The sequence below is a fragment of the Ovis canadensis genome, chromosome 26 (assembly GCF_042477335.2).
Source record: "Ovis canadensis isolate MfBH-ARS-UI-01 breed Bighorn chromosome 26, ARS-UI_OviCan_v2, whole genome shotgun sequence".
Taxonomy (NCBI): domain Eukaryota; kingdom Metazoa; phylum Chordata; class Mammalia; order Artiodactyla; family Bovidae; genus Ovis; species Ovis canadensis.
This window is the reverse complement of record NC_091270.1, coordinates 39284721-39309111: the sequence shown is the minus strand read 5'-3', so window position 1 is coordinate 39309111 and position 24391 is coordinate 39284721. Positions and strand designations below refer to the sequence as shown.

Below are 24391 nucleotides of genomic sequence, written 5' to 3'. Positions count from 1 at the left end.
TCAGGGCACCCACTTTACAGTACTGCCATACAGCTGGGCACCAACAGGCCCACCTTCCCTGGCAGGTGGGTTTCTCGTGGGCAGAGGAGCAAACCCCAGCCTCAGACACTTGACCTCAGAGGCTCTGAGCCCGGGTCCTGGCGGGCATCATAACCCGCCCCCACCGCCCACCCCCAACTCCCAAGTGTTCTCATTTTCTCCATCTAGAGAGGAACCCGACAACATCTTTTTAAAGAAGCTCCTGCTGCTAAGTCGCTTCAGTCGTGTCTGACTCTGTGCGACCCCATAGACGGCAGCCCACCAGGCTCCCCTGTCCCTGGGATTCTCCAGGCAAGAACACTGGAGTGGGTTGCCATTTCCTTCTCCAATGCAGGAAAGTGAAAAGTGAAAGTGAAGTCACTCAGTCGTGTCCGACTGGTAGCAACCCCATGGACTGCAGCCCACCAGGCTCTTCCATCCATGGGATTTTCCAGGCAAGAGTACTGGAGTGGGGTGCCATCGCCTTCTCTGAAAGAAGCTCCTAAGTAAATGTAAAGGTAGTCAGGATCGGGGACCACTGAACCAGGTAGCATTTCTTCATATTCCTTTATCCCAGACTCTTTCTTCCCAAGGTATCCTAGCATCCTTCCCACGGAACTCTCTGATAACCCCTGCTCCTCCCTACCCTCATGAACTCTCTCCTAGTCCGAAGGCTAGGTGAGCCCTGGATTGGTCTGTAGGAAATACATGGTTTATGTCATGCCATGTCATGTCATGTCACTCCTCTGCTCAGAATTCCTAGATGACTGCCACTACCTTTCAGACATGACTCCTCGGCAGACCCACAGACATCTTAACTCGCCCTCTGCCCAGCCATTCTGCTCATGGAGGGCCTCCAAATGCAAGCTCGGCTCCAGTCTTCCTAAACTTGCGTTTCCCAGGATGCACAGGCTCTTCCTCGCCTATCTCTCTTGCTGCAGATAAATTCTCCCTCTGCACCCCATCAACCTCTCTCCCTTTCCTTCCCTGGGATAATGAGTATACCTACTAGAAGCTTCTTAATTCATTTGTTTATCCGGAGAGACTACTATTTCCACATTGGAAGCACATTTACATTTGTTTGAAGGCTAAGAATCCATTGACATTTGACTGAGAACTATGACTTAAACCCCTATCTCTTTGCAATTAATAAATGTTCAGCACACATACACACACACACATATGCTGCCAAAAGATTGGCTATTGGGAATTACCTATGTAAAGTGAATTTCTAGTTGGGCTAAGTCAGATAGCACAATGTATATGTTAATATTTATTAAACTCTTCTGCTATCTAATCACAGCAAAGATTATGACTAGCCACTAGCAACATTCCTACCCTCAGGTGCCTAAAAAAAAAAATTCTAAACATCTGCTGTGCCTCTTCTCAAAGAGACCAGAGAGGAAGCTTCTGCAAGACCAGTCAATATAATTCAGCTCCTGGGCCATCTGGCCTCCCAGTAGCTGACCCAAATCCACCTTTAGATATATTCTAGCACAGCCACACATTTACGTGCAGCTAATCACCCTTCACTTCCTTGTTCAGCTCAATATTTATTTATTGCACATCCAGGGTCTGTGCTGCCTGCTGTGTTCAGGGACAATCAAAGACACAGGTCGCTGCCCTGAAGCAGGAAGCCAAAGGGAAAGGTAATTCACAATTGAGGATACTCAGCTGATTCTCTTACGAATGAGTTGGCTTCCGAAGGGCTCTTCTGAGATCCCTGTATTTAAGTCCCAAGGGACCCTGTCCAGGCAGCCCTCAAGAGTCCCCTTTTCATAGATGAGAGCCAGACTTCTGACAGCGGCCCCTGTGCCCTTGCGCCTTCTTCCATCCTGTCACCCCATGGCCCCCGGGCTAACTGACCCACCCTCATAGGCCTCTTCTCACCCATCCCATGCTCCCTTTTCTGCTTTATCTTTTCTTCTCCCAAAACATTTATTATGTTTACTTTGTCTCTGCCCTCTGTATACTCACCAAAGGCCAGTTTCTTTGCTTGTTTTACTCTTTGATATATCCCAAGCACCACCAACAGTGTGGGATACATACTAGTTACTCAATAAATACCATAGAAATAAATGAACTGCAATGTGATTTTCTTCTAGTAAAGTGGTCTTAATTTTTTCAGATCAGGAGCCACCGTGAGAAATACATTTTACATTGCCCCCCCCCCAACACATGCATGTGTACCTATGCACACGTTCATGTACACAAACGTGTGTATATAAGCATATATAAAACTGAAATGTATCCACAAATAACACTTCTAATAAGTAATGCAGTCTTACATTTTTTTAATGGAAAAAAAAAAAGCTATTTGTTACCTCCAAGAAAAAAAAAAACAACAACAACCTGTTTGAAATATACTGTTCTTACACAGCTTTTTCTTAAACAGAAGAGGAAAAGAAAGAAAGAAAAACAAAGGAAGGAAGGAAGAAAAGTAAACTAAGAAATATGAATTCAGAGGCAGACAGGGGAGGGAGGGAAGGGGCTACTGGGCATTCATTTCAATATTCAGCCTTTATTTGGAGGGATTATGATCTTTTATAGAAGGCTGGATTGCAAGACAGGAGACTGGGAATAAAAGAGAATAAGCTAAGAGGAGAGCCGGCAAAGCACAGGTGTGTGTGAGGGTATGGTAAGCAGACTCGATTTACTGAAACACACAACAGAGGAAGGGGAGGTATGCAGTGAAAAGCAGGTTATGCCAAAGAGCAGATACAAGCATCTCCTTACCCTGGTTACCCAATGAGCAACCAACATGATTTCCTCAGATACAGAAGAGCTTTGCCTCTGAGTGTCCCAAGTTCCTACTAATAATCTGCCACAGAAAGGGGGCAAAGTATGATCTGTAACAGGTCAGGGAAACAGGTCCAGGAAAGAATCCATTGCTTAGTTAAGTAGCCTTAAGAACACAATCCTTCTGGACTGGTTTCCTCATCTGTAAAATCTGGGATTGCCACAGGCTGTGCAGATTCCTTAAGTTTCTGATTCGAAGAATTCCTTTATGCCCATTTCCCGTGTTTGTCAAGACAACCTTCAGACTAGGTTCCATCTGTTAATTTTCCAGATTTATCATCAATTACACGGAGACATTCTTCTTCCCTCAAAAAACTGATCAACTGTATAAAACTGAGTGGCTTATTGCTAAAATATCTAATTTGTTTCCTTTTTTGAAGGGCGGCGGGGGAGCCATGCCTTGTGACTTGCAAGGCTCCTACTTCCCCGACCAGGGATCAAACACATGCAACCCTGCACTGAAAGAATGGCATCCTAACTACTGGATCGCCAGGCAATTCCCTCTAATTTGCTTCTTAATAGATCAGTTTCTAGATTTGTTCCCTGAAGCCTATGATCATATTACAGAGAACTCAAAATCCTAGGCATTTTTGCATATCCATGTCTCAAGCCCTCGAACTAAAATTAGTCTTTACAGGAAGAAAACACTCCAACGCATAGAAAACTCTTGAGTTAAAAAAAAAATCAAAGTTTTACTTTGCTTATTGATCTTGTACATTTGTGTTTCAGTTAACAGCACCATCTTGACATCAACTCAGTCAATGAACTGGGGGCTGGAAAGCCTCTTGGAACTTTTCCATTTTTTCCTCTTTACAAATGAGGAAGCTGGTCCAAAGTTTAGCTATCAATAATTTGCTTACGGTCCCAGAGGGCACCCCCTCTCCCCCCACCAGCCCTCACTCCTGTTTAGAGAACTTTCTGCACACGGCAGTCTTGCCCACAAAGATTACCCTCACTTTGAAATCACTAGACTGTTTTTCAATACAAGTAAGAAATGGGAGTTTTGAGGGAGTTCTCTTTTTAAGTTTTTTTTTTCCTCCAACTTGAGATTCGGCAGATACGTTGCTTTCTAGTAAAGAACATTCCTAGAAATAATATAAAGGGGGGGCAGGACCCATTTTCCCTAATGATGTGATGACAACTTAATAAATGGCTCTGCTTTAAAGAAGGGACACATAAGGCAAGCCCACACCTGATATTCTGCACAGGAGTCCACACTCCAGCAATGTAGAAATTAAATCAATTAAAGTTTTCTTTGGGGATTACTGAGTTCAAGTGTTTGCAAAACACTATTTTTAACACACAAACCAGGAAAAAAGCACATAGCTCACATCAAAAAATACATGCCTTTTCCGTGCAAAGGCAAACAGCTCTGTATCCATTTAAGCTCAGGCAGGACTGGGCGCTATCCGGCACTCCAGGCTTGAGCTGATCCAACTGTTTCCAGGAACAGAAATCATCTCCCAATGAATCAGAAACTGGCACTTACTACCCAGCACACACACACAAAATCAAACTTACATGAAAATAAACTGTTAAGGAAATGGATATTGCATCATCACATCTTTCTACTTCATTGCAATCTGAGGTGGAGCAAAACCCACCTCCATCTACACACACACACACACACACACACTCTCTCTCTCTCTCTCTCTCTCTTCCAGTATTTTGCACCAAATATTTGTGCATTTCAAACCACCTATTGCTAAGAAAAAAGATTTGAAGTAGTTTCTTAGATGATAACTCAATAGATTAGGAAAATGATTTCAAGAGAGGAAGCCATCTTAAACCAACTTTAAGGTTCCTTGTTTTTCCGAGTCTCATTTTTTTTTTCCGCTAAGTGAAGAAGATGGTTTAAAATTATATAACTTGCTTCCTTTTAAACTTACTTTTTCAAGGCAAAAATACTTGGTTACAAACCTAAAATAGCACCTGCCTCCGTATCTCCACCATTCAAGACTGACATGCTCATCAAGTCTTCCACATGTGTCTGCAAAGCCTATTCTATGACAGTAAGCACCTCTCCCCAATCCGTGGCTTTCGCCCTAGGTTCTACAGTGTCATAGCTCAGGAAAGATAAAATACTGTGCAAAACTGTAGTGCTACAAAACTTTAAGTTAGAAATAAAGGGAATAGTGAGGGATGGTACAGAAACTATTCACTCATATTACAGTCCACCCTGACAGAGAAACAAACGAAATCTAGAATTGAACGAAACATCAAGCTGCCTTATCAAAGACCGATGAAAATAAAAACATGGCAGATACTCGTTAATACAAGCAGATTTTAGCCACTCCTATGTCTAACCTCAAACAGGAAACACTACAGACAGACCCTGCTTTACTGTACCTCACAGATACTGCTGTTTTTACAAATGGAAGGTTTGTGGCAACTCTGTCAAGCAAGTCTATTATTGGGCCACTTTTCAACAGCCTTTTAAAAAATTAAGGTTTGCATTTCCTTTTTTTTTTTAGATGTAATGCTATTGTGCACTTAACAGATGACATCATAATGTAAATGTAACTTTTATATGCACAAGGAAAGCAAAAAATCTGTATAACTTGCTTTATTCTTATAGTCTGGAACCAAACCTGCAGAACCTCCAAGACATGCCTGGGTTCAATTCGACTTTCTGACTCTTGAGCAAAAGGTGTAAGAAATAGAAGTATTACTGTCTCCTAGGTGAGCAAAAGAATTATTTTCATCAAAACTGCTTATGACATTCAGCCCCCCCAAACACACACAATCCATTGGTCAAAATTTGACCCAAGTATTTTTGTTTAGTTTAGGACATTATTGGTTTTCTAACATATGCTTTTCCTACAAACACATTAAAATCCTCATTTTGTTGCTTCCCTGTTTTATTTATACAAGAGGACAGGAAGAGGTCTCCTGCTCCATTCAACTCACATATGACCTTGGACTAGTCCTTGAACTTCCAGGCAACTCAGCTGCCCCTCAGTAGGGAAGAGGCAATGTTTTTCCAGGCTGCCTTTGCATAGATCTGGAATTTCCCCTGGAATGACTTTTGCAAACGCATAAGCATCATACAAGATCCCTTTTTGGTGTCACACAGTTGGAAAAACAGAGCAGTAAAAGAGAGGTCCTTGATGGCCTCTCCAAACTCGGGAGGGCAGGTGAAAATGAGTGTCACAAAAGGCACGGCAGGGCGGGAGTGCACGGGCCACAGGCCATCTCACCTCCCAGGTCCCTTCCTCTCTGGCGTCCCAAGCGCTGCAACCTGGGAAATGCTATGAACTCAGGGTGTGGAAAACTTCTGTCCCTCAGACATCCTCTGGAGACTCTTGCAAGGAGGAGGAAGGCGCCTTTCTGTCGAGCTGCAGGAAGCAGCCTCTAGCCCTCTCCGCAGGACACTCAGAGGTGGGGCAGGGGAGAGAACAAAATGTGGATGGGAGGCGTCAAAGGCATCTGAGGACTCTATGCACTGACCTCAGCCTTCAGCTAGCTTTTGATTTTCCTCCTGGGGGCAGAGGGGGGAAGACATGAGAAGGCCACCCGGTTGAGGTAGAATGTGTGGATGGAAAAGGAGCTTACTTCCCACCGTGAAACTCACTCCAGTAGCAGCATAAAAAACAAGAATGAAAGATTAAGAGAGAGACTTGATTCCCACCCTGTGTGCTGGCTTGACTTCAGCAAAGGAATACTGTTTTTACCCTTTGGTCCTCAAGAACATTATTTCCTAATAGGTAGGCCTTTTCAAAATGCCATTCAAAATGTTTCCAATGACCTCTGGGAGAAAACTTTCCCTTGGAAACATTATTTTGGAGTGCTTTCACATAAGTAAGCACCGTTCAGTATAGTCAACAGAGACCAGAAAATGGTATCCAAAACTCCTTCTTCACATATTAAAGACAGAGGCTTGAGTTCTCCATTCACGAGGCCCCTGAGAGGGGACGCAGAAACCACTCATTTGTCAACCTGGGACCCTAACATTACATCTCTCTACCTACCAGCACAAAGAAACTGTGGAGTAACTGCAAGGCTCCGTTTGGCCACCAAATATTGTTTCCTCAACCGAATCAACTCCTGCCAAATGCATGTCCACAACTGGAATCTACAGTCACAGACACCTGGTTGAAATCCTAGCTTTGTCATGTACAGTAAGTGATCTCAGGCAAGGTATTTAACTCTCTCCCAGGGCTCAGGTTCCTCATCTTAGGAATGGAAATAATTAGAGCTACTTTGTGAGGTTGTATGAAGATTACATGTGACAATGAAAGCAAACTTAAGAATACATTTTAACTTCTATAATGTGGCTCAGTGTGTTAAGAGTCCGCCTGCAACGCAGGAGACGTGGGTTCAATCCCTGGGTCAAGAAGATCCCCTGGACGAGGGCATGGTAACCCACTCCAGTATTCTTGCCTGGAGAATCCCTGTGGACAGAGGAGCCTGGTGGGCTACAGTCCATAGAGTCGCAAAGAGTCGGCCACGACTGCGATGCCTGAGCGCGCATACATAATGTCGCTACTATTCTGTTAAAAGTCTATGTATTAAAAAAAAAGTATGTATTTTTTATAAAAACTAAAAAGAAGTATCCACACTAGAGAAGGCTGACTGTTGCTTATTAGAAACTATAAAATGTTTATATATACATGTACATACACATATATACAGACGTATACATGTATGTAGGTATAGGCTAAAAACACAATACTTTATTCCTACCCACTGTTAATTACGATGGCAAGGAGGAAATAGCTAGTGAAAAAAAAATGTTGAGACCCAATTAAAGAAGTTCCAGCAGAACTAGACTTACTTATCACTGATGATGATAATCCTTAACAATAACACAGGCTCCCACAAGGAAAAACGCAGTCAGGAAGAGGCTTTCTCAGCTGGGAATCTTAGCCCTTTCTCATTAATTAGATTTCTGACTCATTTGAGGTGGAAAGAAAACACCACTGATCATACTCCCTCCACCATCTATTCCTATAAAAACGTATTTTAACTCTACAGCACTGTCCTCCTTAAAAAGACTAAGAATTATCCTCAAGTTCTGGAATTCCTCTCTACACAATGGCCACACAATCGGAAACACAGACAACTCTGAAAATCCACTCCAGAAAAGCATTCTCCTCCTAATTTCACAGCCATGGAAAAGAGGCACTTGGCACTGTGCTTTTAGGACACAGCGTTGGACCTTTATATCTTATGGCTGAACACCAGTTTCCACCGCCCACCCCTCGCCCTGCGCCACCACAGCAAGGTCAATTTTTGATGTCCTGCATGCTATGCAGATTACTCCTTGTATTGTAGCCCCACAACGCCAAAGTACATTAGAGGTAATCTTGTTAAAATGAACATTCAGAGAAATGACTCCGTTTAGAAATTAAACTCTCTCTCCTCCACCGGATTCCAACTCACATCATTGTAAGCATTAGACTAAGTCAACTTTACAAATGAAAACCACTCTTCTGCCCAGGCCTGCTTTATAATTTCAAGAATAGGCTCAGCTGTACCATGAGCCTGCTTGTGCTGTAATGTTCTAAAGCACAGAGAATTTGGTCTTTAGCAATTTGGCAATGTCCAGGGAGGAAGGGGAAACATCTGAAGTTATTTTTACTTTTACAAGTCCTTTGGTTGTACACAGTGAATGCTAGGGTGGGTCAAGTATTGTCTAGAACCTTCAGAGTCATTTTTTTTTTTTTTTTTTTGCATGGCCTCATTTCCGTCTTCCTGTTGCTAGGAAGGGGAGCTAAGCATGAGAAAATCGTGTTTACAATACTGGACCATCCTGTCCAGCACAAGGCTCTCTTCAAAAGAGTACAATTCACTTCACCCACTGTACTTTGGATGCCCCATTCATCTGAACCAAACCACCCTCCCCTGAATATTTTCAAATTGCATATTTACCCATCGAAGCCATAAAAATACCACCTTCATTTGAATGTTGCATCATGGCTTAAAATCTCCATGGGGACACCAAGGGAAACCCAAGTACTTATTTTTGTATTTGAAACCACCTCTTGGAATCCCACCAAGCCTCTGATTAGAAAGCATCTCACCGGGGCCTCCCATACCCTCTTAAAGACCCACACTAGTTTTACAAGGAAGAGTTTAACTACTATCTACATTTGTCACTTCACAGTGATAAACTGTTTAATCATAACATGCTTTTCCATTAATCTGCTATATTTTCCAGAAGCAACCAAGCAATCCCCTTTAATGTAAAAACGCCCGGAAATTTCGCTCCATCTTTGGTTTTTGAACTACAAGACAGAACAATAATAAAATAAACAAAGATAAAAAGGCTTTAAAGGGGCATCCGGTCTCTCACCTTTGCTCCAGAACTATAGGAAAATCCTTTGATTAGTCCAGTGTATTAAAACTTGGAATACTGCCTTCAATTAGCCATAATAAACTGTTTAAGCTTTTCAGTCTTTAAGGAGTTAGAGGTTGTGTTTCTCCTAAGGTCCACAATTTGGAAGTTAAGACACAGGTAAGTCATTGATATGACACTTGTCATTCACTGGAGGGAAAGATGAAGTTGGAAGCTACTTAGTCCGATTCTGTGGAGGAGGGAAACCAAGTCAGCTCTCTGTCTTGGGCTTCCAGCCAGTTTGGTATAAGGTGTCACTCAGCATGAATTAAAATAAAATCTGTTTTTGTCAAAAGCAAAGTTTTAAAACCAGCTGGGAAAGTCAGTCCGCTGTGCTTCATTTTAAACGCTGAACAGTAGTGCTAATGAAAAAAATACGCACTCAGGTTTGGGCCACGCTGTAAATCTGGCATGCCACAATAAAAGAACACACACAATCGCCAACATTTTCTCAGAAAACGTCTCGAAATAACGTCTGAATGCACATCTGCTAACTATTTGACACTCATTTCCCAGGACTTGAGTTCTATTAGGGGGACTGTTGACTTACAGGGCACCCCTCCGACCATCTGCTGCAGTCTGCAAGCCAAGATGGCACTAGGTCCCTCCATTAATTTCTCACTTATGCTCCGCAAATTATCTCTGCGGAGGACCAGCCTGCAGGCCAGATGGATGCTGAATTAGTCAACCTCTTGGAGCTGCTGATAGATTTACATCCAGAGTTCTGCTGGGCTATTATTTTCCTTCAATTCTTCAGCAAATAGAGTTTTGAAAAAAACAAAAAGGTAATCTGAGACTCGGTATTCTGCCTTCTTCAGAGCTATGATTTTTTTTTTTCCCATCCAAATGCGTCATATGCCCCGCCCTCGTGAATCTTTCGGTAACGGATGGCTGTGCCTGGACCGCATTCCTCCGCCTCACCGGCAATCACTAAGGCAGCTTCTGAATCCTAAGAATGTACCCATTTGCTAGCCAAGTTGAGTGTAAAATGACTGGGGCAAAGCAAGCTTGGGCAATATTTTCTTCTCCACTCTACATGCAGGGGTTCCCTCCTTCTCTAATTAGCACACACTGGGTACTGAACATCACAGAGACTGTGCTCAGCCCTTGTCGTTTGATCCTCAGCACCTCCCAGCGCGGTAAACACAGTTATGACGCCCATGGGGCAGCTGAAGGAGGTACGGCGAAGTGTCAATTCCCAGATTCACTCAGCTAGAAGGCTGCAGACCACTATTCCCACCCTGCCGGCCTCACCCAGGGTCCGCGCGCTGGAAAGGCACGCGGAGACTCTTAAGTTACACGTGGCGGCGTTGGCTTGCCGCGGCCAGAGGTGTAACTCCTGCCTAAGGATCAAAGGCTCGGTCCGCCAGGCTGGAGGTGGGGACAAGGACACGGGGGGGGGGGGGGGGGGCAGGGGTCCAAAAGGCCGTCGCCTCGCTATACGGAAAAAGCCAGATCGCCGGTTGTGCTTCCTTCCTTTTGGCGGCCCCGGGGATTCGCGGCGCGCGGGCGCCTCCTCCGGAGCCAAGGGCGTGGGCATCTCAGTGGGGCATTTTAGGAAACCCAGTCCAACGCCCCAGCACGTGAAGGCACAGTCTTCCAGCAAGCGCCCCACATGCAAGCCTTGGGGCTGGCTAAAACAGCTGCAGTACTCTCCAGGGGCAGGCAGCCACCAAAGCAAGACTTTCCTGGCTAAGCCTGAGTTACTTTCCAGTGTTTAAAATATTTGAACAAAAACGGTTGGAAATTAAAAGTTTTTTGGTAAGCTCACTTTTAAGCAGTTGAGTATCTTTTTCCAAGGGTCACCGCAGTCTAAATATCCCTAAATAATAAGATTCTCAAGGGAGTCAACGCTGATTTTGGACTTGTAGCGTGAAGGACAGCAAGCGCCGAGCCCTGCAAAGGTCCTCAAAGGGAAGAGAGTAGAAAGAAGCTCGCTCCGCGCCCCCTCGGAGCCAGAGGCCACCGCCTCGGATTTAGAATAAGAATAGAAAGACCGCCAGCGACGCTGGGCAGAGGGACTACGCGTCTTGCGACCCCGGCCCGGCCCTGTGCCGCCCAGCCCGGTCTGCACCCCCAGCTTGCGCGGGAAGTTATTGTGGGTTTCACTTTATCATTTACGGTCGCCCCCCACCCCTACCCCCACCAGCCCGCAGCCCTTCCCAGAGCCCACGGGGCACGTCAGCCCGCGGCATTACCCGAGATTAAGACCTCCCTCCCCGGACGACGACCCTCGTTTTCCCCACACTCCACCTCCTGCACTCCAAGAAACACGGGCGACTCGGTTCCGAGCCTCCTCGGAAAGCGCTGCCAAAGCACAGAACGTCAGGCACCGACTTGACAAGGCAGGGTGACATTTCCTCCGCGGCGGGTTCCCTCCGCAGCTGGCTCTCGCGGCCGGCCGGACGGCAAGGCACAAGTCTAGCTTACGTGTTAGGATCATGGTGTCCGGCTTCTCTCTGCACATCAAGTGCGGCAGGAGACGGCGGGCGCGCGGTGGGGAAATCGAGGCAGCCCCACGCAGCTTGGCTCCGGCGCCTGGACCCACGGCGGCACCCGAGACGCGCGCGCCCCTGCGAGCGATCCTCAGAGCATCCTTGCTCGCCACCCCAGAAAGAACGCGGGGTTTGCCCGAGGTCGAAAAGGGGGAGCGCTCAGAGAGCTGAGCCAGAAGCCCGGGAGCGCTGCTGGCTCCTGCCGCAGGGAAGTTCGGCCATGGCCGGGACCGGAGCCCTGCGCCCTCGTACTAGCCGCAGGAGCGGTCTGCCTCCCGCCTAGCCGGCAGGCCGCGCCCTCCTGCAGCGCCCACCCCAGAAGGGAGGAACTAGACCCTGCGCGTCTCCTCCTCCCCGCCGCCGGGGTTTCCAGCAGCGTCTCCTGCTGGCCTCAGGCCCCGCCCTGCTCTCCCGGCCCCGCCCCCTCACTACCAGGCCCCGCCCCTCCCCTCATCCCGCACCGCCCAGCTAGCCCGCCACTGCCCGAGGCCTCCCCTGGCGCTGCCCCCGTCAGGCCCCGCCCCGTCCCTCCTCCGCCCGGGGCTGGAATGCTTTTCCCCGGGCCGGCAAATCCGCAGGAGGAAGCGCCTACAAGTCTCCCTTTAGTGGTCTTGGGGGCAAAGGCAAAGGCTGGAGCCTGGGGGCATTTACTTGCTGGGGAGGTCTGGGCTCCACGCTGGAAACACTTTCCCTCATCTTTTTCTTGGTACGTTTGCACACTTTTTTTTTTTTTTTCACTTGTTATCCTGCCTTTCATCATGACTGGAACCGCATAAATTCCTGGGAACCAAGGCGAGGTGGGGAGGGAGGGGTGAATCAGTGTTTCATTACATGTAAAATGGGAAGAGGACAACCTGTCCCTTGGACATTCATCATTCATTGCTAAGGTGCGCAGGGGTACAGAGGAATGTAACTGACGCTGTAGTAGAGAGGGACGGCTGTTACTCCACGTGTCTAGTCTGTGTGCAGCCAGAGCCAAAGGTTTCCTAACCAAAGCTCTTGGGCCACAACCCAGTGCAGCTCCTGGAACTGGTAGAGCAGACTCTAGACTGCAGAATAAGAATCTCTGATGTTGAGAATCTGCTTTTTTTTTTTTTTTTTTACAAGCCCTTGGGTGATTCTGGTGCACTGCAATTTGAAGACCCCTGATATAAAAGGAAGCTTTATTTAAAAAGATTACAATTGACTATAATCTCTGTAAAATTAAAAAGAAAAAAAACTCTGATCGAGATTGCATGAAAATTTCCTTTGAGGCTAGTCAATGCTTTCTGCCTATTTCCTCTGGGTAAAGAAAACATCAACTTAAACCCATTCATTAAACAAATACATCCAGAGCATTTATTCACCATGATCCAAACACTGTTCTAGGCTCTGGAGATTCAGCAGTGAGAAAAAAGATACACATCCCTTCCCTTCTGGAGTATACTTTCTAGTGGGGAAGATGCACAATAAACAAAATAAGTCAGTGAAATATATATAATGTCTTAGATGGGGATATATAAAGTAGGGGAGGAGATAGGAAAGCTTGGAGCAGAATCTGTTTTCAAATAGGGTTAAATACAAATGGGAGAATTTAAACTAATCTCTTGATTAGTTTAAACTGTATTGATTTCATAGCTGGATCTTAGTTGACATACATGACTTTTTCACCTCATTTCTTCAAAAACAAAATAAAAACACTCATTTCACCACTGATTTCCTAATTTATCCAAACCGGAATTGGGCGCTGAGGAGTGACATCCTGGGACTGCATGGGGCTCCTCTATTTAACGGTTATTTCCAGGGCTTTTACCTACTTAGAGCTGCTGGGGACCCCAAGATAAGCAAGGGCAGGCCCGCCTCTGCCTGCTTAGAGTTTAGTCTGCTAATAAAGCAAAGGGCTTATGAGAAAGAGGTCCTGTAAGGGCCTGAAAAGTGGGGACCCGACCTGGCCCAAGAAACAAGAAAAGGGAATGTCCCTCTAAAGTCCAGGAGCTGGAAGAACACTCAAAACAGCTGCCAGCAAGGGGGAATTCAATTCAGGGGAAACTGGAAAAATAAAGGCAAGAACTTTCAATTCCTTACACTACTGTGTTGACAATTTTTTAAAATCCTTAACAGCAAAAAACAGTGTAAACCACTATAAAGAAAGAAGGCATCCCATGATCAGATTTGCATTTTGAAATCTTTGCTCAGTGCGCAGTGCATACTTCTTTAAAACGTGAAAAAGAGGAATATTTCCCTAAACTTCCCTTATACACTAAATTCTCTTGTTTAGAAACAATCCAAACCTTAAAAACATAGATACTCTAAGTCTCTCCTCTAAAACATATCAATTCTCAGAATAGGTTCTTAATGCTTATTATTAGTTGGTTGAAGTTGTATTTTTCTTAAATTAGGTTTCTAAGAGTCTGTGCAAGCCTGATGTACCATCTGCCACTAAGTTATTCATCTTTCCAGAATAAAACCGGCTAATGTTAATATTTTTTGTCTCTTCTTAAGTCTCATTCCTTTTTCCTTGATTTTTTAAAAATATCTTTTGATGTGGCCCATTTATTTATTCATTTTTGGCTATGCTGTGTCTTTGTTGCTGTGCAGGCTCTTTTCTAGTTGCAACAAGCGAGGGCTACTCTTAGCTGTGGTGTTTGGGCTTCTCATTGCAGTGGCTTCTCTTGTTGCAGAGCATGGGCTTTAGAGCGCGTGGGCTTCAGTAGTTGTGGTACATGGGCTTGGTTGCTCTTCGGCATGTGGGATCTTCCCAGATCAGGGATCAAACTCCTGTTCCCTGCATTGGCAGGCAGATTCTTTACCACTGAGCCACCAGGGAAGCCTCTTTCTCCTTGATTATTTCTCTTGTTTCATTCCATCTCTTTGGAGGTTTGTGTGACGTGGATTGCTCACCATCTAAAAATAATAGTGACCTCCGACACATTTGCCATGGTGATGCGTTTTCATATAGCCTCCCCTGAATCTCATCGTCTTCTTCCATTCTTTGGTTTCCTAACATAGCCTGTTGTGAAGTCGCTCAATCCTGTCCAACTCTTTGTGACCCCATGGACTGTAGCCCACCAGGCTCCTCCATCCATGGAATTTTCTAGGCAAGAGTACTGGAGTGGGTTGCCATTTCCTTCTCCACAGCATAGCCTGTGAACTGGGCCAAATCCCAAATTTTATTTTTTAAATTCTTACTCCCATTTCCTAGAGAAGGAAATGGCAACCCACTCCCTTGCCAGGAAAATCCCATGGACGGAGGAGCCTGGTAGGCTATAGTCCATGGGGTCGCAAAGACTCGGACACCACTGAGCGACTTCACTTCTTACTCCCATTAGAAATGGATATGCTACATTTAGAAAGCTGCTACACTTGTAGAATGTGGTTGAAACAGGACTTTTGAAATAGGTCACTTACCAACTGTGTGATGAATATATTATTAGGCCCCTAAACTTTAGCTTCATCTTTGAAAAAAGAGGTTTGAAACAGTGCATATCTCATGATGTTTTTCATGAAGATTGATAAGCTCATGCATATTACAGCTTAGCACATAGTAAGTACTTGATAAGGCTAGACATTATTATTATATATTACTAAATGGGCACATCAAACTAAGCCATGCAATTAGTATTTAAATAACCATCTAGGAGAAGATGAGGAGAAGGCAATGGCACCCCACTCCAGTACTCTTGCCTGGAAAATCCCATGGTCGGAGGAGCCTGGTGGGCTGCAGTCCATGGGGTCTTGAAGAGTCGGACACAACTGAATGACTTCACTTTCACTTTTCACTTTCATGCATTGGAGAAGGAAATGGCAACCCACTCCAGTGTTCTTGCCTGGAGAATCCCAGGGATGGGGGAGCCTGATGGGTTGCCATCTATGGGGTCACATAGAGTTGGACACGACTGAAGAGACTTAGCAGCAGCAGGAGAAGATGAAAACAAAACAAGATTTTGATTTCAACCTTTGTGTATCTAAGGAACCGGTACAAACTGGGACAAGGAAGAAGTGGGGACGTCATTAAGAGCTAAACACACAGTGGTCCTTTCCAGATGAAAGAGGTCCCCAGGAAAGAGCAGCATCCTGCCTTTCCATTTAACCATCAACTTATCAACCACGGTTTCATTTGTCTATCACTGGAAGACACCATTAGCCTGGGTTTGTCAGCCAATGCATGGCATGAGATTTGGATACTGAAACACTAGACTCTAAGAGGCACATAATAAGGCAGCTCATTTCCCTGCCCACAGTATATATGGTCCTCTGGTACACCTTTGATAAATGAGAATAACAAGCCCTCACAAGGACTTCACTGGTGGTCTAATGGCTAACACTCTGCACTCCCAATGCAGAGGCTCCTGGTCAGGGAGATAGATCCTACATGTCACAACTAAAGATCCTGCATGCCACAACTAAGAAAGATGCAGCCAAATAAATAAATATTTTAAAAAACATCACAGATTACCCTAGGTTTTATTGCTACTGTTGCTGCTGCTGTTCTCAACGGTAGGTTAAAACCAACAACAAAGAAAATATTTGACATAAGGACCTGTGATGCTGCCCTTCACTTCCTGCCACACTCCTCTCAGTTGGAGCATCAATTACAGGGAAGTCATTCACAAGGATAGCCAGGCCCTGTCATTTACGTGGATGTTTTCACGTTCAAGGGCTGTATTACCAAGGCAAACAAATCACATGGCGAACTTCTAAACTGCCAAACAGAAGGCTGGGTGACTAACTGGGCTACCCTTTGATTCCCGTGTTGTGTCCATTTTGCGACCCACCAGGTTCCTCTGTCCATGGGATTCTTCAGCCTCTTTCCTGATGATTAATATTATGTATCATTGATATTGCCCCAGGACATCCTTCTTGCATTTTTTTTCCATTAAAGAAAAGAATAGAACTCAGATATCTACAGGTAGTCATGCAGATAATGCCAGTGAGGAAAGCAAGTCATAATGGGATGGTGAGAAGTTGAGGAACCCAGGGCCCCTCCAAGAGGGCAGTGCCACTCAGGCTCACTTGGTTGTTGGCTTGTGTTAACACAGCAACCCATTGTCCTGGGTTTAAAGATTTTTTTTTCAAGAGCCCCTAGATTTCTAAATTTTTATACCACATGTCACAATTTTTAGATGCTGGAAACTAATTAAAAAAAAAAAAACCAACCAACCAACATTGAAACCCATCCCTGTTTCAACTTTGGGCTTCATTTAGCCCTGGGGCAGCTAGCTTAAACCTCTGCTCTAGTGATACAAGCCAAGCAATCTCTTTAAAAATTTATTTCTCTCCCACAGGAACTAAAAGACTTTTGCACATGGAGAATGTTGTAATATAATTTGTGTTCAATGGACCATTGTGAAATGTGTGTGGGAAATAGTTTTTTATTTTTACTGTTCAAAGGAAATGTGATAAATAATAGAAAGGAGTGAAATAGTTTGTAAACAGTATACAATTCAGAGAAATAATTAAATTTGAAATTTAATGGTTGTCCTTAAAACATTCATTTATGATGACGCTTCCATACCCCAAATCTGGATTCTTTTCCCACTGTTTACCCTGGTATTCAGCCTTTTCCAAAATATTTGAAACCCAGATGCCAGCGGGTATAGGATGGTAAAAGAAGAGAAAAAGCAAGGTTTAGGAGGGGAAATCTTAGCCTGCTTGTAATTCTACCTACAATAGCGGAGGCTGGCGGGCTACAGTTCATAATGTTGTAGAGTCGGACATGACTGAAGTGACTTAGCATTCACATGATAGCTCTCTTATTCAGTCAGGGCATTTTTTGACTACATCTTTTGAACACATGAAGTTTAAAATATGGGGAAGGGAGGCGAAGCGCGAGCGAGAACCGTGTGCTGTGTAGTTGTTTCCGAAGGGCAGCAAAGGAAAAGGGTTAGCCATGTCATCTTTGGTCAGAAGGATAATCAGCACCGCGAAAGCCCCCGTGGCCATTGGTCCCTACAGTCAGGCTGTGTTAGTCGACAGGACCATTTACATTTCAGGACAGCTAGGCATGGACCCTGCAAGTGGACAGCTTGTGCCAGGAGGGGTGACAGAAGAGGCTAAACAGGCTCTTACAAACATAGGTGAAATTCTGAAAGCAGCAGGCTGTGACTTCACGAATGTGGTAAAAGCAACGGTTTTGCTGGCTGACATAAATGACTTCAGTGCTGTCAATGATGTCTACAAACAATATTTCCAGAGTAGTTTTCCGGCGAGAGCTGCTTACCAAGTTGCTGCTTTGCCCAAAGGAAACCGTGTTGAGATCGAAGCAATAGCTGTGCAAGGACCTCTCACGACAGCATCACTCTAAGTGGGCCAAGTGTTATTTAGTCTGGAAATTTCATAGTATTTTTAAACTAATGGCTTAATCCTTGTTGGAAAGTATAAGGTTGAAATATCTGAAAATATTACGGAAATACCATATAATAAGGGAAACGATATGAATTGAAGGTTAATGATGAATCTAGTTACTAATATTACAAATTATACTTCTGTAACACTTGTACTGCTGGATGTGGGAAAACAGACATGCCTTACTGAGTTAACTCAGCAGGATAAAAGTAGAAGGAAATAACATGTAGGAAAGATGAGCTACTATGCCTGAAAAGTAAGAAGAAGCACCTAATTCAACTAAACCCTATTAATTTAATGATGGGAAGTATTTTATTATGTCAGATATGTGATTTTTGCTTGAATAAAACTAAAGCATTTAAATTTGAATGGCAGAGATAAAGGAGAAGAAACTGGACCAAATTTTATGTAGGTAATATTTTTCTAGTGGAAATAAAATAGCATGCAGATTTAAAAAATAAAAAATAAAAATAAAATATGGGGAAGGTTAACAATCTATCAGTCAGTTTTAGTTCAGAGGAGGAAGTCCCTTGTTCCTGCATAAAGGTGGTAAAAATCTATTTTCTGGATAATCACTTAAGCCTCAAATATGATCCAGCCTAGCACAGAACTTTTATTATTCAACAAATATTTATTAAACCCTAGAAGAGGCAGTGTGCTGATGAAACAAAATTGAACAGGAATAAATAGGTTATGGGATGTTATGTACCGAATGGTGATTATAGTTAATAACATTTTACTGCATATTTGAAGGGCTTCCCAGGTGGCACTAGTGGTAAACAACCCGCCTGCTAATGCAGGAGAAGTAAGAAGCTTGGGCCCGATCCCTGTGTCAGAAAGATGCCCTGGAAGAGGAAATGGCAACCCACTCCAATATTCTCAACTGGAGGGGTCCTGGGTTCGTCACTTCTTGCCATACCACTGTGACTTGCTTTCCTCACCAGCATTACCTGCCTGAGTGTCTGTAGACACCTGAGTTCTATTCTCTTTTTTAGTGGAAAAGATGAAAGAAGGATGCCCTTGGGTAATATCAATGATACACAAAATTAATCATTAGAATAGAGCCTGGAGAATCCCATGGACAGAGGAGTCTGGTGGCTACAGTCCCTAGGATCCACAGAGTCGGACATGACTGAAGTGACTTAGCACACATGCATATCTGAAAGCTGTTAAGAGCAGATCTTAAAAGCTCTCACCATGAGAAAAAACAATTTGCAACAATTTGTGGTTCAGTTCACTTCAGTTCAGTCCCTCAGTCCTGTCTGATTCTTTGAGATCTCACGGATTGCAGCACGCCAGGCTTCCCTGTCCATCACCAACTCCACAAGCTTACTCAAACTCACGTCCATCGAGTCAGCGATGGCATTCAACCATCTCATCCTCTGTTATCCCCTTCTCCTCCCACTTTCAATCTTTCCCAGAATCAGGGTCTTTTCAAATGAGTCAGTTCTTCGCATGAGGTGGCCAAAGTATTGGAGTTTCAGCTTCAGCATCAGTCTTTCCAGTGAACATCTAGGACTGATCTCCTTTAGGATGGACTGGTTGGATCTCCTTGCAGTCCAGGGGACTCTCAAGAGTCTTCTCCAGCACCACAGTTCAAAAGCATCAATTCTTTGGCACTCAGCTTTCTTTATAGTCCCATCTCACATCCATACATGACTACTGGTAAAACCATAGGTTTGACTAGATGGACCTTTGTTGGTAAAGTAATGTCTCTGGTTTTTAATATTTTGTCTAGGTTCGTCATAGCTTTTCTTCCAAGGAGCAAGCATCTTTTAATTTCATGGCTGCAGTCACCATCTGCAGTGATTGTGGAGCCCCAGGAAATAAAGTCTGTTACTGTTTCCATTGTTTCCCCATCTACTTGCCATGAAGTGATGGGACCGGATGCCATGATCTTAGTTTTCTGAATGTTGAGTTTTAAGCCAACTTTTTCACTCTCCTCTTTCACTTTCATCAAGAGGCTCTTTAGTTCTTCTTTGCTTTTTGCCATAAGTGTGGTGTCATCTGCAGATCTGAGGTTATTGATATTTCTCCTGGCAATTTTGATTCCAGCTTGTGCTTCATCCAGCCTGGCATTTCGCATGATGTACTCTGCATATAAGTTAAATAAGCAGGGTGACAATATTCAGCCTTGGCATATTCCTTTCCCAATTTGGAACCAGTCTGTTGTTCCATGCCTAGTTCTAACTGTTGCTTCTTGATCTGCATACAGATTTCTCAGGAGGCAGGTCAGATGGTCTGATATTCCCACCTCTTGAAGAATTTTCCAGTTTGTTGTGATCCACATAGTCAAAGGCTTTGGCATAGTCAATAAAGCAGAAGTAGACGTTTTCCTGGAACTCTCTTGCTTTTTTGATGATCCAATGGATGTTGGCAATTTAATATCTGGTTCCTCTGCCTTTTCTGAATCCAGCTTGAACATCTGGAAGTTCATGTACTGTTGAAGCCTGGCTTGGAGAATTTTGAGCATTACTTTACTAGCATGTGAGATGAGTGCAATTGTGAGGTAGTTTGAGCGTTCTTTGGCATTGCCTTTCTTTGGGATTGGAATGAAAACTGATCTTTTCCAGTCCTGTGGCCACTGCTGAGTTTTCCAGATTTGCTGGCCTACTGAGTGCAGCACTTTCACAGCATCATATCTTAGGATTTGAAATAGCTCCACTGGAATTCCATCACCTCCACTAGCTTTGTTCATTGTGATGCTTCCTAAGGACCACTTGACTTCACATTCTAGGATGTCTGGCTCTAGGTGAGTGATTACACTATCATGGTTATCTGGGTCGTGAAGACGTTTTTTGTATAGTTCTTCTGTGTATTCTTGCCACCCTTCTTATAATATTTGTGGTGATTGATGTTAATTAGACTTATTCTAGATTTATCACAATGATCATTTTGCAATATATACTTATATTGAATCATTATGTTATACTCCTGAAACTGATATAATGTTATATGTCAATTATATCTCAATTTGGGGCTTCCCTTGTGGCTCAGCTGGTAAAGAATCAGCCTGCAATGTGGGAGACCTGGGTTTGATCCCTGGGTTAGGAAGATCCCCTGAAGAAGGGAAAGGCTATCCACTCCAGTATTCTGGCCTGGAGAATTCCATGGACTGTATAGTCCATGGGGTTGCAAAGAGTTGGACACGACTCAGTGACTCTCATTTTCATATCTCAATTTTTAAAAACCAGTAAATGATAGAGGCAAACAAACAAACAAAAAACAGAATATAAAGAGAAGGCTTGGAAGAGAAAGCTCTTGGGTAGAAAGTAGAAGCAAATACTGTCTGCCACAGCTCCCTGGTGTGCTGGACACACTGAATTCTCAATCTTGATTTAGTAAACCAGTGGGCATGCTTTCCTGAGATACTTATAATATTCACAGTAGAATCTCCTTTGAAAGGTTATTTCATTTAATAGCTGAGATAGTTAATCAGCCCAAGGCCTCACAGCCCAAAACGGCAGAGAAGTGACCCCAGGACACCTAATCGGTGCCTCTGCCACCCCCAACTTCCATCTGTGCTTCACCAAGGATGGCTCTGATTCTTTCAAGTGGCGTTTGACAACACAAACATCAGGCCAGAGAAAAGTAAAAATTGGGATCTTTTTGAATCCACAGAAGACAATGGCCTAATTTCCCATTGAATTAGACAATTTTAATGGTATGCTTTTGATTCTTTGTCTATTCTGACATTATTCTCAATTGAACAGGATTTTTTTTTTTTGAGCTTGTAGCAAATAACTTATTGAAAGTTGAAGATGGACAATGTTATTTTATAAGAATTAATAATATTTAATCTTTTGCTTATTTAACTTTTGTGACTATAAAATATTTGGCTGTTTAAAAATTTGGAAAATATGAAAAAGTATAAAGAAGAAAATAAAACCCTTCTCATAATTGCACTACCAGAGACAACTGGAGATGTAAACCATCTCCAGTCTGTACTTATTTTACATTTTATGTCTCTCTTCCCAGTCTGTTTTTCTAAGGACAGATCCTTTATTGTACAACACTGGAATCTTAGTGTGTATATTGTTTGTAATATTTTCTTTCACTTCATATACTTGAAGAATATAGCTTTTTAAAGTTGCTTCATATTTCTTCTTATGGATATACAACACATCGTTAATCAATATTGAACTTCAAATTTTTCACCATTTTTCCTTTAATGGATATTCTTGAATAAAAATTTTTAAAAACCAAGAATGATAATTTCCTTCAGGAAAATTCACTTACTTTGAATTAAGAGGTAGAAGGATATTAGGACATTTGATATATATTTCTAAATTGTCATCCAGAAAGTCTGTACTTATTTTACATTTTCACCAGTGTTTGAATGTACCCATTTCTCTACAATGCTAAGCATCATAACATTATAATTTCCATTACTAATTTAATAAGCAAAAATATATTATCTCATTAAGTCTACATTTGTTTGACTATTAAACTGGATTAATTTATTATAGTAAAATATATGTAACATAAAATTTATTTTAACCACTTTTAAGTGTACAGTTCAAAGGCACTGAGTACATTCACATCATTTTTCTAGCTCTCACTACTATCCACTGCCGGAGTTTTGTCATCCTCCCCAGCTAATTCCCCATTCTTCTTTCCCCAGCCTCTGGAAACCACTGTTCTACTTGCTGTCTCTGGGAATCTGACTATTCCATGCAACTCATGTAACTGAAATCATACAGTATTTGTCTTTTTGTGCCCAGTCCTTTTGTTATACTGGTTGAGTGTTTTCATATTTATTAACCAATGATAATTTTAAAATTTGCCTATTTAATCCCACAGTTTTGTTCTTTTTTTTTGATGAAGCATTTTGTCTTTTCTTAAAGATATTAACCATTTGTCATTTGTCCCTATAAAAAATATTTTTAGTAGTTTGTTATCTGCCTTTTAAGCTTAATTACGATATTTTAAAAAATTAACAAACAAAATTCAAAGATCTTATTTGTTTTTCTTAATGATTAACTAGGAATTTACTTAAGTAGTTTTCCCAATGTGGTTTGAAGCCAGAAATGCTAAGACACAAAATCAATTTGCAAAGCGAGGTCATTTAACAGGTGGGACTTTTGCTTTAGTTATAAGTTTCATTATGTACTCAAAGAAATATTCTAGGTATCTTATTTGATTTTTCTGTTTACTCTAGAATCACATATAGATGTTATATATAGAGTAAGGCCTCCATAAAGACTTACTGCAAAGGCTCCAGGTTTAGTGTATAAGTTGGAGACCTAGGGGCATTGAGTTTCCTTAGCTTTGAAAATCTGTGTGAAATCATTCATTAGTTTGTTTTTACAAAAGAGATGTTTTGTGTTCACTTGAGGTGTAATGTGTTGCTTTTCTTCATAGCAGATTGCGTCTTAAAATAAAAATACTATGGCATGGGTTAGGGTGACTGCCTGAAAAATAATAAACAGCTCTTTTTCTCAGCTGCTAACTACAGCATGTTGGCCATTATAGTATTATTTCTGGAAACCCCTACACAGCTCCAGATCATTAACTTACTTTAATGGCCAGAAGGAGAATGAAGCTGCAGTCAGTCGTCAAGCTTGGCTTTTCATGCATAGCTAATTCAGCCAATTATCTCTTTTATGAATTCAGTTGAATTAAGCTGCTTGGGGGGAACTAAATGACAACACATTAGACATTTTAAAAATAGCCCTGGCTATAGGAGTCATGAATTGTGAAAGACTGATGTTTGAAGATTTATCAGGAAAGACCAGAGTAGGTTGACTCTCTCCTAAGCAAATATTCTACTGCCAGACTCACAGCTATTTCTGTATTGATTATCATAATCTTTTTCATGGGTTGACAAAACAAACATACAATAAAGGGCATAAAAATTAGAAAAGCCCACAATGAATGTCACAACTGAGTTCTCCAGGTGTGAATTAGAAAAATGAACTGTGAGGGTCCTTCAGTCCATGCATGTGCAGAAGAAAGAATGTTGAGGCAACTCACGTTCCTGCCCTGGTCACAGACACTATCAATGACCTTGAGTTGCTTACATGATATTATCGCTTGTTCCTTAGTTTATCTTAAAAATTATACATATTAGATATATATGGTATGTTTGTATTATGCTTTATTGTGCTGTGCTCAGCGCTCAGTTGTGTCCAGCTCTTTGTTACTCTATGGACTGTACCCACCAGGCTCCTCTGTTGATGGGATTCTGCAGGCAAGAACACTGGAGTGGGTTGCCATTTCCTTCTCTAGGGGATCTTCCCAATCAAGGGATCAAACTCGCGTCTCCTGCATTGACAGATGTTTTCTTTGCCACTAAGCCACCTGGGAAGCCTCTATATTTTATTATAGATAAATAAAAATAGATATAACTTATATGACAAGACAAGGATACCGGATCATTTAGCATTAGGCTGAAGACATAATTTGGAGGTGA

At 42.8% G+C, this 24391-nt stretch overlaps 2 protein-coding genes across 6 annotated transcripts in view; one reads left to right on the top strand and one right to left on the bottom strand.

Annotated features, from left to right (window-relative positions):
- Positions 1-24391, bottom strand: part of DLC1 (DLC1 Rho GTPase activating protein) — a 518014-nt gene that overhangs the window by 34429 nt on the left and 459194 nt on the right. The window contains exon 1 of one of the 5 annotated variants that reach the window (XM_069573138.1): positions 11588-12055. The exons of 3 other annotated variants lie outside the window; for them this stretch is intronic. In XM_069573138.1, coding sequence (XP_069429239.1) covers positions 11588-11624 — 37 coding nt within the window. In that variant the 5' untranslated portion in view covers positions 11625-12055. Of the gene's footprint in view, positions 1-11410; positions 12056-24391 lie in introns of those variants that run through there. One more of the 5 variants, XM_069573136.1, reaches the window with a different exon arrangement.
- Positions 17465-18004, top strand: LOC138431150 (2-iminobutanoate/2-iminopropanoate deaminase-like). The gene has a single exon (XM_069573371.1). The coding sequence runs from the start codon at positions 17522-17524 to the stop codon at positions 17933-17935; it is 414 nt and encodes a 137-aa protein (XP_069429472.1). The 5' UTR covers positions 17465-17521; the 3' UTR covers positions 17936-18004.